Source organism: Hyla sarda, chromosome 5 (assembly GCF_029499605.1).
Source record: "Hyla sarda isolate aHylSar1 chromosome 5, aHylSar1.hap1, whole genome shotgun sequence".
Lineage (NCBI taxonomy): Eukaryota > Metazoa > Chordata > Amphibia > Anura > Hylidae > Hyla > Hyla sarda.
Window position 1 is genome coordinate 217,482,836 of NC_079193.1, and position 15,728 is coordinate 217,498,563.

Consider the following 15,728-nt stretch of genomic DNA (forward strand, 5'->3'; position numbering starts at 1 on the left):
GTTCTCAAGCTGTGACAAAACTACAACTCCCATCATGCCTGAAGCTTTCCATGGATGATGGGAGTTGTTGCTTTGCAACAGCTGAAAAGCCACTTGAACCAAGGAGATTTCACCATGCAGCCCATTTTATTTTGGTGGGAGTCCAACTGCTGGGTCCCCCACAAAAAAAGGGCTGCATAGTCCAATATGCACAGGCCTATTTTAGGTCCCACTCTGGCCCTGGACAGGACGGTGATTATGCACAGCTGCACGCTACCTTTGGAGCTCCAACCACTGCTCCTCTGGTCCGGGTACCTACTGCTATGGCCCATAGGCTGCCGACCAGAGGAGCAGTGGTTGGAGCACAGAAGCAAGGAAGTACACAGACATATACTGTACACTGTATACTGTGTATATAGTGTATATTGTAAACTGAGTGACCCTGCCGAGTGACTCCGCCACCTATGATCCCTCCTTTTGTGGCTCCGCCCTCAGCCATGGCAAGTGCCCCGGATCTTTTGTAGACCTAGCAACGCCCCTGATCCACGGCAGGCCGGCGTGATGACATCACATCATTGCCGGCGCCCGGAGATCACGTCCCTGCAGCTCTCACTCACAGTACAAGAACGTAGCAGCGTGAGAAAGGTGAGCACTGCTCGGGCGCTGTATGGATGGACGGGCAAATTATAAGTGAGGGGGGCAAATTTAAGTGAGGGGCACACATCATGTGCCCATATAATGCCCCCCTGACTTATAATACCCCCTGTCCTGTACACTCACATATAATGCCCCCTGAGCAGGACATGGGGCATTATATGTGAGGGGCACTGGACAGGGGGCAATATATGTGAGGGGCACAGGACAGGGGGGAATTATAAGTCAGGGGGGCATTATATGGGCACATGACAGGGGTGGGCTGTCATGTGTCCCCACATATAATCCCCCCCATGATGTGCCCCTCATACATAATACCCCCTGTCCTGTGACCCCCACATATAATGCCCCATGTCCTGTGTTCCTCATATACAATGCCCCCATCATGTGCCCTCACATATAATGCCCCCTGACATGTGCCCCTCATATCTAATGCCCCATGTCCTGTGCCCCTCACATATAATGCCCCCTGTTCTGCACCCTCAGGGGGCATTATATGTGAGGTGCACAGGACATGGGCATTATATATGAGGGGCACAGGACAGGGGGTATTATAAGTCAGGGGGGCTTTATACAGGCAGGGGGAAAGAAGCAAGTGGCGGCGGCGGTCTCTGGCACCGCAAAAGCCGCTCCAGTTCATTGATTTAAAGCGCCCGCTTTAAATCAATGATCTGCAGCGGCTTCAGGGGACGGGGAGAGAAATAGCCGATAATTTATAAAATATCGGTATAAATTATCGGCCTTAACCTCCACAGATTATCGGTATCGGCCCTAAAAAATCGATATCGGTCAATCCTTACTGCAGTCTATGAAAGTCTATGGGACTGATGGAGATAGCTGAGTAAAGGGCATGTCGACCACAACTCCAAACAGATGGGAGACACAGTATCTATTCTCATGATCTGTAGGTTATATCTATAGGAGCCTCAGTGGGCAAACTCATAATGGGGGATATTTATCAAAGGATTTTGACTGCTTTTTCCTGTCTAAATTTGTCACACAGAAAGTCACAGTCTAAATATGTGCGACTTTTCTGAGACTTTTGCTCTAGAGGATTTTTTAGAACATGATGCATTCTAGTCTATTTTAGACGGAAATGCATTCGAAAATGCATTGATGCTGAATTTATCAAAAGCGACTTTTCAGCGAACAGTCGCAACGGCTGAAAGTACGCCAAAATGTCAGACCATGTTGGAGCAGGTTTAAATACATTCTAAAGCATAGATCACGAAGTCCGTGCGCAGAATTAATCAAGAGCCGTGTGCCTTTTGATAAATTAGGCGCACAATAGACCAGACTAACCCTCTGTAGTTTGGTCTATATTGATGTGGGACATAGACAGCTTCGATAAATCTCCCCTAATGATCAGACTGATAGGTACGTATCATCCACCTACAGGATGGGCTCACTTGGGACAACCCCTTTAGATTTAAAAAAAAAAAAAAATCTTTTTCTTTCCCTAAAGGCGATTTGGACTCATGTATAAATAAACGCTTTTCTTATCGGTAAAGGAAATCTTTCATGGGTTATCACAGGCTCTGTTACACAATGACAGGCCCCATTCAGTAACCCATAAGTGCTTTCCCTTACTACTGGGGTAAGTGTTCACTGGTAATGCAGGGTCTAGGCACACAGACATAACCGGCAACTAGGGCTGGGCGGTATACCGGTTCATACCGAATACCGAAATTTTTGGGCAGAACGATATGAATTTTTCCCATACCGCAATGCTGCACTGTCCCCACATCGGGGAGCTAATCATATGTGACCCGCCAGCGCTGTTCTGCCCCCCCCCCACCAAATCATGTTACCTGCCAGCACTGTTCTGCCCCCCCCCCCAATTAATTATCAGCCCAGCGGGGTGCTACTCACATATGTCACCCGCAAGCACTGCCCTCCTCCTCTTTGCTGCGGGCCGCCGGCGCATAGGGATACAGCGTACAGCAGTGGTCTCAGACCTGCAGACCTCCAGCTGTTGGAAAGCTACAACTCCCAGCATGCCAGGACAGCCGTTGGCTGTCCGGGCATGCTGCGAGTTGTAGTTTTGCAACATTTGGAGGTCCGCAGGTTGGAGAATCACTGGCGTACAGTATAGAGTTCCAGCGCCGGCGGCCCGCAACAAAGAGGAGGAGGGCAGTGCTTGCGGGTGACATATGTGAGTAGCACCCCGCTGGGCTGATAATTAATTGGGGGGGGGGAGCAGAACAGCGCTGGTGGGTAACATGATTTAGTGGGGGGGGGAGCAGAACAGTGCTCGCGGGTCATATGATTTGGGGGGGTGGGAAGAAATCCCGTTATATACCGTGGAACCACCATAAGTTACAAAAATACCGTGATACACATATTTGGTCATACCGCCCAGCTCTACCAGCAACTGTGTGACAGGAGACTGTAAAATCTCCATCTCGACTGCATCATCATTGCTTCGGCTGAACTGTGTGTGTGGTCAAGGCCTCATTCAAGCAGACACCAAGAAAGCCAATTAAACTAATGAGCAACTGCCATATAAAAACAGCAGCAACTGGCAAGTATAAAAAACAAAAGCCAAAAACACAAAATAAGGGCGCTCTCACACTTTGCAAGGGCTATTTGCTTGCTGTCAGAACTAATGATTGCCCAAAAATTGCAGCCGGCACATGCACTAGCTACTGCTTAAAAGGTATTGCAGGATGCTATGTTATTTGACTATGCTACAGGGGCTGTAAAGTTAGCATAGCTCATAATATAGTTTCTGTACCTGTGTGTGACGGTGGTATTGCAATTCTTCTATGATTTTTGCCCCAATATTTTTAACAGCATACAAAATTACTTAGGTCTCGGCTTTTCCCAGGTTGCAGTGCGTCGAGACCTGACATCACTAATCTGGTGTGCAAAGGGAGCCTGTCATGATTTAAAGGATGGAGCGACAGCTGGTAGGGAGAGAGATCATTTTGCAACAGCTGTAGGCACCCTGGTTAAAAAAACACTGGTGTTTTGAATGGAAAGCAGCTCATTTGTGTTTGGGTGGGGTGGCTGATGTGTGGGAGGGAGGAAAGTGACCTCAAGCTTACAGGCATGGAACTATGGGATGTGTAGTTTGAGAATGAACTGCAACAGGAAATGCCTAGTTTCCAAAAAGATAGCCACAGTGTTATGGTAATCTCACAACATAGCCATTTAGCCCCAAGACAAGTGCAGATCCTTCGTAAGCATGTCCATTACTGTCTGCCAGGTAAGTACTAAAGTCACCATATGGTGGATAACCCCTTTAACCCCCAAGAGTACACAGGACATACCTGTACACCCTGGCTGCCTGGTACTTGGTGCACAAGGACATAAAAGTACATCCTGAGTCCTGTAAAGACTATGAAGTGCGCGCAAGAGCTGCACTCACTTCATACACTGCAAATCACTCTGATTAATGCCATTAACCCTTCAGATGCTGTGATCAATACTGAAGTATTAGAAGGGTGTACAGCGATTCATCGGACATGGCATGATTGCAGGGGTCCAATGAGTGAAGATGGCGGCCAGAGCAACACTTACCAGTTCCATGCCCCTCCCCCCCCCCTTTTCCCATTTTTCAAATGAAAAAAAAAGTGAAAAAAGTAAAATAAACATATTTGGCATCACCGCATGTAGAAATGAAAATATCTTAATTATTAAAATGTAATGTTAAATAATCCAAAATGGTGAATGGCGTAAATGTAAAAGGGTAAAGGAATAAAAAGCTAAAAAGCCAATAGAGTCCCATCAATAAGGTGATTTTAAACATACTTATTTTGTTAGAAAAGTTTGACTATTTCTAAAAGCAGTACAATTTAGAAAACCTATATGAATTGGGAATCAATATATTCGATTTCACAAACAGAATAAAAGGAACATATTTTTACTAGGGATGTACCAAAAGGGAAATTTTGGTCCAAAACCAAAAATGTAGGCTATGCTTGGTCAAAAACCGAAACTGCATTGCCCCGCCCCCCTATTTTAATATCGTTTTTGTTACTTTTATTTGGGATGTGATGTAACCAAAATCAGTAATTTTTGCGTTTAAATTTTTTTTGCATTTACGTCGTCCACACAGCAGGATCAGAAACAAGATAAATATAATAGTTGGGACAATTACACACGTGGCGATACCAAATATGTATATTTTTATAATTTTTTCATATTTTTTATGTGGAAAATGGGAAAAGAAGGGCGATTTAAACTTTTATGGATCTTTTATGGGGTTAATGGATGTTTTTTAAAACTTTTATATTACTTTTTTTTTTAAATTTTTTTTATACTTTATTAGTCCCCTTAGGGGATTTTTAAGAGGAATAATTAGATTCCTCATACAGATCAATGGAGTGCCACAGAACTCTATTCATCTGTGTGCTCTGCAATCATTTGGTTGCGCCTGAATCAAATGAAGAGCCACGGACCCCAGGATGCAGAGGTAAGGGCTACCACCACAGTGTATCGCAGCAATTTCCGATGTCCGTCATTACAGGCAGATGTCAGCTGCTGAAAACAGCAGGCATCTCCCTGTTATAGCGTGGACCCGACCCACGGCCCGCGTCATGTCCTCACCTGATCCATGACGTACATGTACGTCATGGGTCGAGAAAGGGTTAAGCTACGCCCACCAAAATGTGTCCGATAATTTTCGGCAGCCGAAATTTCTGTGCACCCCTAGTTTTTACCATAAAGTGCAGTGTATAAAAACAAAACCTCCCAAAAGGTTATGGTGAAATGAAAGGTGTCAAAGTACAATAAGTCACACAATAAAAAACAAGTACTTACAGTCATGGCCGTAAATGTTGGCACCCTTGAAATTTTTTCAAGAAAATGAAGTATTTCTCACAGAAAAGGATTGCAGTAACACATGTTTTGCTATACACATGTTTATTCCCTTTGTGTGTATTGGAACTAAACCAAAAAGGGAGGAAGAAAAGCTAATTGGACATAATGTCACACCAAACTCCAAAAATGGACTGGACTTATTGGCACCCTTTCATAATTGTGGAAAAATAAGATTGTTTCAAGCATGTGATGCTCCTTTAAACTCACCTGGGGCAAGTAACAGGTGTGGGCAATATAAAAATCACACCTGAAAGCAGATAAAAAAGGAGAGAAGTGCACTTAGTCTTTGCATTGTGTGTGTGTGCCATATTAAGCGTGGACAACAGAATTGTGGAAAAATATCAACAATCTCAAGGTTTCAAGTCCATCTCAAGAGATCTAGATTAGCCTTTGTCCACAGTGCACAACATTATCATGACGTTTGCAACCCATGGCACTGTAGCTATTCTCCCTGGGCGTGGACAGAAGAGAAAAATTGATGAAAGGTGTCAACGCAGGATAGTCCGGATGGTGGATAAACAGCCCCAAACAAGTTCCAAAGATATTCAAGCTGTCCTGCAGGCTCAGGGAGCATCAGTGTCAGCGCAAACTGTCAACATCTAAATCTGTCAACATTTAAATGAAATGAATCGCTATGGCAGAAGACCCAGGAGGACCCCATTGTTGACAAAGAGACATAAAAAGCTGCATTTTGTCAAAATGAACTTGAGTAAACCAAAATCCTTCTGGGAAAACGTCTTGTGGACAGTGGAGACCAAGATAGAGCTTTTTGGTAAAGCACATCATTCTACTGTTTACCGAAAACGGAATGAGGCCTACAAAGAAAAGAACACAGTACCTACAGTGAAATATGGTTGAGGTTCAATGATGTTTTGGGGTTGTTTTGCTGCCTCTGGCACTGGGTGCCTTGAATGTGTGCAAGGCATCATGAAATCTGAGGATTACCAAGGGATTATGGGTCGCACTGTACAGCCCAGTGTCAAAAAGCTGGCTTTGCGTCTGAGATCTTGGGTCTGCCAGCAGGACAATGACCCAAACATACATTAAAAAGCACCCAGAAATGGATGGCAACAAAGCGCTGGAGAGTTCTGAAGTGGCCAGTAATGAGTCCAGATCTAAATCCCATTGAACACCTGTGGAGAGATCTTAAAATTGCTGTTGGGAAAAGGTGCCCTTCCAATAAGAGAGACCTGGAGCAGTTTGCAAAGGAAGAGTGGTCCAACATTCCGGCTGAGAGGTGTAAGAAGCTTATTGATGGTTATAGGAAGCGACTGATTTCAGTTATTTTTTCCCAAAGGGTGTGCAACCAAATATTAAGTTATAGGGTGCCAATAATTTTGTCCAGCACATTTTTGGAGTTTGATGTGACATTATGTCCAATTTGCTTTTTTTCCTCCCTTTTTTTGATTTAGTTCCAATACACACAAAGTGAATAAACATGTGTATAGCAAAACATGTGTTACAGCAATCCTTTTCTGTGAGAAATACTTCATTTTCTAGAAAAAGAGGTGCAAACATTTACGGCCATGACTGTATATGGGTCTGATGATTGAAAAATAAAGAAATTATTGGGGAGTTTTAACAAAACCTGTGTAGAGGAAAAGTTGATTAGTTGCTAATAGTAACCAGATTACTTCTTTAATTAAAAAACAAAAACAAAAAAAAACGCTAAATATAAAAGTAGCGATCTGATTAATTGCTATGGGCAACTGATCACCTTTTCCTCAGAACAGATTTTGATAAATCTTCCCCATGTCTCTAAAATGGCAAGTTGGAAAACTGTTGAGGTGTGGACTGCAAGTATCATTAATGCAACACTAGCCACGGGAACCTGAGGGTGCGTTCACACATGCATACTTTCTGCTGCAGATTTGAGCCAGCAGATTTTTCTGCACGTTGAAGTCAATGGGCAGTAAAATCTGCAGCAAAAATACGCATGTGTGAACGTATCCTGAAAGTTTGATTTCACCCTTACAAAGCAGCATGTGGGTGATCTTCAGAGGCACAGCTGTTTACACATTACACTGGGGGCTACAACCTGTGGCACTTGCATGCAGCCTGTAGGTTGGTTGTGTACTTCTGCCTCAAGGACATATGCAGCTGGAAAAAAAACTTGGCCCCCAGGATAAGTGTTTGATCATGGGGGTCTGATTGGGGGGGGATAGGGGATAATTTTTTTCTGACACATATCTCTGGAGATATGCTCTGGGTGGTACCGCACTCTGTGACACTGCTCTGGGCAGCACTTCACTATGTGACCCTGAAGTATGTGACACTGCTCTGGGTGGCACTTCACTATGTGACCCTGAAGTATGTGACACTGCTCTGGGTGGCACTTCACTATGTGACCCTGAAGTATGAGACACTGCTCTGGGTAGCACTTCAGACACTGCTCAGGGTGGCAATATGCAACACTCCTCTGAGCAGCGCTGCACTATGTGACATTGCTCTGGGTAGCATGGTCCTATGTGACACTGCCCTGGGTGACACTTCACTATGTGACATTGCTCTGGGTGGCACTTCCCTATGTGACATTGCTATGGGTGTCACTTCACTATGTGACACTGCTATGTATGGCACTTCACTATGTGACATTGCTCTTACTGGCACTTCACTATGTGACATTGCTCTTAGAGGCACTTCACTATGTGACATTGCTCTTAGAGGCACTTCACTATGTGACATTGCTCTTAGTGGCACTTCACTATGTGACGTTGCTCTGGGTGGCACTTCCCTATGTGACATTGCTCTTACTGGCACTTCACTATGTGACATTGCTCTTAGAGGCACTTCACTATGTGACATTGCTCTGGGTGGCACTTCACTATGTGACACTGCTATGAATGGCACTTCACTATGTGACACTGCTATGGGTGGCACTTCACTATGTGACACTGATCTGGGTGGCACTTCACTATGTGACACTGATCTGGGTGGCACTTCACTATGTGACACTGCTCTGGGTGGCACTTCACTATGTGACACTGCTCTGGGTGGCACTTCACTATGTGACTATTCACTATGTGACACTGCTCTGGGTGGCACTTCACTATGTGACTATTCACTATGTGACACTGATCTGGGTGGCACTTCACTATGTGACACTGCTCTGGGTGGCACTTCACTATGTGACACTGATCTGGGTGGCACTTCACTATGTGACACTGATCTGGGTGGCACTTCACTATGTGACACTGCTCTGGGTGGCACTTCACTATGTGACACTGCTCTGGGTGGCACTTCACTATGTGACACTGCTCTGGGTGGCACTTCACTATGTGACACTGCTCTGGGTGGCACTTCACTATGTGACACTGCTCTGGGTGGCACTTCACTATGTGACACTGCTCTGGGTGGCACTTCACTATGTGACACTGCTCTGGGTGGCACTTCACTATGTGACTATTCACTATGTGACACTGCTCTGGGTGGCACTTCACTATGTGACTATTCACTATGTGACACTGATCTGGGTGGCACTTCACTATGTGACACTGCTCTGGGTGGCACTTCACTATGTGACACTGCTCCGGGTGGCACTTCACTATGTGACACTGCTCCGGGTGGCACTTCACTATGTGACACTGCTCCGGGTGGCACTTCACTATGTGACACTGCTCCGGGTGGCACTTCACTATGTGACACTGCTCTGGGTGGCACTTCACTATGTGACACTGCTCTGGGTGGCACTTCACTATGTGACACTGCTCTGGGTGGCACTTCACTATGTGACTATTCACTATGTGACACTGCTCTGGGTGGCACTTCACTATGTGACTATTCACTATGTGACACTGATCTGGGTGGCACTTCACTATGTGACACTGCTCTGGGTGGCACTTCACTATGTGACACTGCTCTGGGTGGCACTTCACTATGTGACACTGCTCCGGGTGGCACTTCACTATGTGACACTGCTCCGGGTGGCACTTCACTATGTGACACTGCTCTGGGTGGCACTTCACTATGTGACACTGCTCTGGGTGGCACTTTACTATGTGTCACTGCTCCGGGTGGCACTTCACTATGTGACACTGCTCTGGGTGGCACTTTACTATGTGACACTGCTCTGGGTGGCACTTTACTATGTGACACTGCTCTGGGTGGCACTTCACTATGTCACACTGCTCCGGGTGGCACTTCACTATGTCACACTGCTCTGGGTGGCACTTTACTATGTGACACTTCACTATGTGACACTGCTCTGGGTGGCACTTCACTATGTGACACTTCACTATGTGACACTGCTCTGGGTGGCACTTCACTATGTGACACTGCTCCGGGTGGCACTTCACTATGTGACACTGCTCTGGGTGGCACTTCACTATGTGACACTGCTCCGGGTGGCACTTTACTATGTGACACTGCTCTGGGTGGCACTTCACTATGTGACACTGCTCCGGGTGGCACTTCACTATGTGACACTGCTCTGGGTGGCACTTCACTATGTGACACTGCTCTGGGTGGCCCTTTACTATGTGACACTGCTCTGGGTGGCACTTTACTATGTGACACTGCTCTGGGTGGCACTTCACTATGTGACACTGCTCTGGGTGGCACTTCACTATGTGACACTGCTCTGGGTGGCACTTCACTATGTGACACTGCTCTGGGTGGCACTTCACTATGTGACTATTCACTATGTGACACTGCTCTGGGTGGCACTTCACTATGTGACACTGCTCTGGGTGGCCCTTTACTATGTGACACTGCTCTGGGTGGCACTTCACTATGTGACACTGCTCTGGGTGGCACTTCACTATGTGACACTGCTCTGGGTGGCACTTCACTATGTGACACTGCTCTGGGTGGCACTTCACTATGTGACTATTCACTATGTGACACTGCTCTGGGTGGCACTTCACTATGTGACACTGCTCTGGGTGGCCCTTTACTATGTGACACTGCTCTGGGTGGCACTTTACTATGTGACACTGCTCTGGGTGGCACTTCACTATGTGACACTGCTCTGGGTGGCCCTTTACTATGTGACACTGCTCCGGGTGGCACTTCACTATGTGACACTGCTCTGGGTGGCACTTCACTATGTGACACTGCTCTGGGTGGCCCTTTACTATGTGACACTGCTCTGGGTGGCACTTTACTATGTGACACTGCTCTGGGTGGCACTTCACTATGTGACACTGCTCTGGGTGGCCCTTTACTATGTGACACTGCTCTGGGTGGCACTTTACTATGTGACACTGCTCTGGGTGGCACTTCACTATGTGACACTGCTCTGGGTGGCCCTTTACTATGTGACACTGCTCTGGGTGGCACTTCACTATGTGACACTGCTCCGGGTGGCACAGCTCAGTACACTGGTCAGAGATGTAAGAAGCAGTCATACATGCCGAGCACAAGACATACGTTCACAGCCTCGTACAGGATGATTAGACGGGCACTGGGTCACAGCAGGCGGAGCTGGCACGATCTCCCCGGGCACATCCCTTCTCCTTTCTGGCAGTCACAGGTCAGGATCGGCCTAAATCCCCCGGCAGCCGCATCCTGGACCCCTCAGGGCCGCGACCACTGAACAACCAGCCCGGTGCCGGCCGGTAATAAGGAATAAGCAGAGGGCAGCATCCAACTTGTACAGTTGCCAGCCACCGCTTCCGTGTTGTGACGTCATGCCGTGCTGACGTGTTACCTCACAGCATCTGGGCTGGAGGGGCGGCTCTTCCTTGTAGTGAGGAGGGAGCGGTGGCTGAACAGCTGATATCTGACCACGGAGTGTTCTTTATGATGGGCTCGAGAACAACTGCTGCGCACCCCGGGGTGTTCTTTATGAGGGGCTCAAGAACAACTGCTGCGGACCCCTGGGGTGTTCTTTATGAGGGTCTCGAGAACAACTGCTGCGGACCCCTGGGGTGTTCTTTATGAGGGGCTCGAGAACAACTGCTGCGGACCCCTGGGGTGTTCTTTATGAGGGTCTCGAGAACAACTGCTGCGGACCCCTGGGGTGTTCTTTATGAGGGGCTCGAGAACAACTGCTGCGGACCCCTGGGGTGTTCTTTATGAGGGGCTCGAGAACAACTGCTGCGGACCCCTGGGGTGTTCTTTATGAGGGGCTCGAGAACAACTGCTGCGGACCCCTGGGGTGTTCTTTATGAGGGGCTCGAGAACAACTGCTGCGGACCCCTGGGGTGTTCTTTATGAGGGGCTCGAGAACAACTGCTGCGGACCCCTGGGGTGTTCTTTATGAGGGGCTCGAGAACAACTGCTGCGGACCCCTGGGGTGTTCTTTATGAGGGGCCCCCAGAGTAGCTGCTGCGCACCCCGGGGTGTTCTTTATGAGGGGCCCCCAGAGTAGCTGCTGCGCACCCCGGGGTGTTCTTTATGAGGGGCTCGAGAACAACTGCTGCGCACCCCGGGGTGTTCTTTATGAGGGTCTCGAGAACAACTGCTGCGCACCCCGGGGTGTTCTTTATGAGGGTCTCGAGAACAACTGCTGCGCACCCCGGGGTGTTCTTTATGAGGGTCTCGAGAACAACTGCTGCGGACCCCTGGGGTGTTCTTTATGAGGGGCCCCCAGAGTAGCTGCTGCGGACCCCGGGGTGTTCTTTATGAGGGGCCCCCAGAGTAGCTGCTGCGGACCCCCGGGGTGTTCTTTATGAGGGCCCCCCAGAGTAGCTGCTGAGGACCCATGGGGTGTTCTTTATGAGGGGCCCCCAGAGTAGCTGCTGCGGACCCCCCGGGGTGTTCTTTATGAGGGGCCCCCAGAGTAGCTGCTGCGGACCCCGTGGTGTTCTTTATGAGGGTCTCGAGAACAACTGCTGCGGACCCCTGGGGTGTTCTTTATGAGGGGCCCCCAGAGTAGCTGCTGCGGATCCCAGGGTGTTCTTTATGAGGGGCCCCCAGAGTAGCTGCTGCGGACCCCTAGGGTGTTCTTTATGAGGGGCCCCCAGAGTAGCTGCTGCGGACCCCGGGGTGTTCTTTATAAGGGTCCCCCAGAGTAGCTGCTGCAGACCCCGGGGTGTTCTTTATAAGGGTCCCCCAGAGTAGCTGCTGCGGACCCCGTGGTGTTCTTTATGAGGGGCCCCCAGAGTAGCTGCTGCAGACCCCTGGGGTGTTCTTTATGAGCCCCCCCCCCCAGTAGCTGCTGTGGACCCCTGGGTTGTTCTTTATGAGGGTCCCACAGAGTAGCCACTGCGGACCCCGTGGTGTTCTTTATGAGAGGCCCCCAGAGTAGCTGCTGCGGACCCCGGGGTGTTCTTTATGAGGGGCCCCCAGAGTAGCTGCTGTGGACCCGGGGTGTTCTTTATGAGGGGCCCCCAGAGTAGCTGCTGTGGACCCGGGGTGTTCTTTATGAGGGGCCCCCAGAGTAGCTGCTGCGGACCCCGGGGTGTTCTTTATAAGGGTCCCCCAGAGTAGCTGCTGCGGACCCCGTGGTGTTCTTTATAAGGGTCCCCCAGAGTAGCTGCTGCGGACCCCGGGGTGTTCTTTATGAGGGGCCCCCAGAGTAGCTGCTGTGGACCCCTAGGGTGTTCTTTAAGAGGGGCCCCCAGAGTAGCTGCTGCGGACCCCGGGGTGTTCTTTATAAGGGTCCCCCAGAGTAGCTGCTGCGGACCCCGTGGTGTTCTTTATGAGGGGCCCCAAGAGTAGCTGCTGCGGACCCCTGGGGTGTTCTTTATGAGGCCCCCCCCCCCCGAGTAGCTGCTGTGAACCCCTGGGGTGTTCTTTATGAGGGGCCCCCAGAGTAGCTGCTGCGGACCCCGTGGTGTTCTTTATGAGGGTCCCCCAGAGTAGCTGCTGTGGACCCCTGGGGTGTTCTTTATGAGGGGCCCCCAGAGTAGCTGCTGCGGACCTCTGGGGTGTTCTTTATGAGGGTCCCCCAGAGTAGCTGCTGCGGACCCTGTGGTGTTCTTTATGAGGGTCCCCCAGAGTAGCTGCTGCAGACCCCTGGGGTGTTCTTTATGAGGGGCCTCCAGAGTAGCTGCTGCGGACCCCGTGGTGTTCTTTATGAGGGGGTTTTATCCAGGGCTCAAGTTTTGCAGGAATGTGTGGGAACTGAGTTCCTGCACTTTTTCCACCCTGGGTACACCATTCCCTTTAGCAGGAGTGCCGTAGGACCCACACTTTTTTTCCCGGTCTTGACCACTGGTTTTATCTCTCTGTATCTAAAATAGTTGTATTCGCTGGGCACTGTTATGAATGTTCTCGGTAGCCTCCTCCTATAACCCAGTGTGCCAGAAAGAGCTCATGAGCCTGGGTGTATACACACTATGGGGGAGAGTTATCAAAACCTGTACAAAGGAAAAGTTGCCCAACCAATCAGTTCGCTTCTTTCATTTTTAACGAGGCCTCTCTAAAATGAAAGAAGCGATCTGATTGGTTGCTATGGGTAACTGGGCAAATTTTCCTTTGCACAGGTTTTGATAAATCTCCCCTATGTGGTCGGTGCACAGTGTCGCGGTATGTGTTTGCCCACATACTGGTCTAGCTGCACTGCAAACTACTGTTCGAGTGAACCACGCTGCGTTTTGTTTAACGATATTGTGTCCAGCAAAAAACTCATATCTGTATCTTTTTTCTATTTCTAAAACAGATACTACTGCATGGTATTCAGCAGAATCCATCCTTAGCATCTGTTTTGGGGTGAATTCAAATCTAGGTACAGTGGGAGACACCACCTCATGCCATATCCACCTCATTGATTTCAGTGAACCTCCCGGAGTCCACTATTGTCCCTCATTTGTCACCGTCTGCTGCGTTGTCCAGTCTGCTCAAAATAGTGTTAATGTCCCAAACACATTCAATAGACTCAGTTTGGGCCATTGAATTGAATGGCATTCGCTGGCCTTCATTACTGTATATGTCAGCATCCCGTTTTTGGTGGATCTGACGGACCGCTAAAATGCATGGTCAACCTAGCTTAACATATACCTTTTTATCCCTTTCAAGAGTATAAATATGCACGCTAAGCGTAAACACAAACAGGTTTAACCCAGGTTAAGCCTAGGTTCCCACAACATTTTTGTCTCCTTTTTACTCCTGTCCTTTTAAATTGTTTGTAGGCAAAAACCATGCTATTCTGTACGCCTAGCTGAATCTGGAAGAAAAATTCTGCTTGGGAATTCCATTGCAGCATACTCCCATTGTTTTCAATCAAATTCTTCTGCACCATGTGCAAAATTCGCACAGAAATGCATTGCCGTCTATGGAGGGTTTTTGGGTGGTAATTGTACGATTTTTGGTTGGTTATTATGCCAGCATCGGCTGCCTGAAGAATTTCTGTCTGGATTTTTTACTGTTTGAAATTTTGACATGCAAATGGGGCCTAAATAGAAATAATGAGGATAAAGAACGGCAAGGTGCAGTTTTCAAGGCTGTATGGAAAGAGATTTAAGCTAAAATAATCACTTGTTTGTTTCAGTGATTAACCCCTTCAGGACCAAGCCCATTTTGGCCTTAAGGACCAGAGCGTTTTTTGCACATCTGACCACTGTCACTTTAAACATTAATAACTCTGGAATGCTTTTAGTTATCATTCTGATTCCGAGATTTCTTTTTTTGTGACATATTCTACTTTAACATAGTGGTAACATTTTATGGTAACTTGCATCCTTTCTTGGTGAAAAATCCGTAAATTTGATGAAAAATTAAAACATTTTGCATTTTTCTAACTTTGAAGCTTTCTGCTTGTAAGGAAAATGTATATTATGAATACATTTTTTTTTATTCACATATACAATATGTCCACTTTATGTTTGCGTCATAAAATTGACAAGTTTTTACTTTTGGAAGACACCAGAGAGCTTCAAAGTTCAGCAGCAATTTTCCAATTTTTCACAAAATTTTCAAACTCAATATTTTTCAGGGACCAGTTCAGTTTTGAAGTGGATTTGAAGGGTCTTCATATTAGAAATACCCCATAAATGACCCCATTATAAAAACTACACCCCCAAAGTATTCAAAATGACATTCAGTAAGTGTTTTAACCCTTTAGGTGTTTCACAGGAATAGCAGCAAAGTGAAGGAGAAAATTCAAAATCTTCATTTTTTACACTCACATGTTCTTGTAGACCCAATTTTTTAGTTTTTGCAAGTGGTAAAAGGAGAAAAATTTTACTCGTATTTGTAGCCCAATTTCTCTCGAGTAAGCACATACCTCATATGTCTATGTAAAGTGTTCGGCGGCGCAGTAGAGGGCTCAGAAGGGAAGGAGCGACAAGGGGATTGTTACGCCGAGCGCTCCGGGTCCCCGTTCCTCCCCGGAGCGCTCGCCTCATCCTCGTTGCTGCAGCGCCCCGGTCAGATCCACTGAC

At 47.7% G+C, this 15,728-nt stretch overlaps 1 protein-coding gene across 4 annotated transcripts in view; it reads right to left on the reverse strand.

Moving 5' to 3' along the window:
* Positions 1 to 11,343, reverse strand: part of SLC35B3 (solute carrier family 35 member B3) — a 36,150-nt gene extending 24,807 nt beyond the window's left edge. Inside the window, exon 1 of one of the 4 annotated variants that reach the window (XM_056521130.1) lies at positions 11,111 to 11,343. Coding sequence is in view for 1 of the 4 variants with exons in the window: in XM_056521127.1 (XP_056377102.1) it covers positions 10,811 to 10,812 (2 nt within the window). In the remaining 3 variants the exon portion in view is untranslated. Of the gene's footprint in view, positions 1 to 10,810 lie in introns of all 4 variants that reach the window. The other 3 variants (XM_056521129.1, XM_056521127.1, XM_056521128.1) reach the window with 3 other exon arrangements.
* Between the last annotated feature and the right edge of the window lie 4,385 nt (positions 11,344 to 15,728).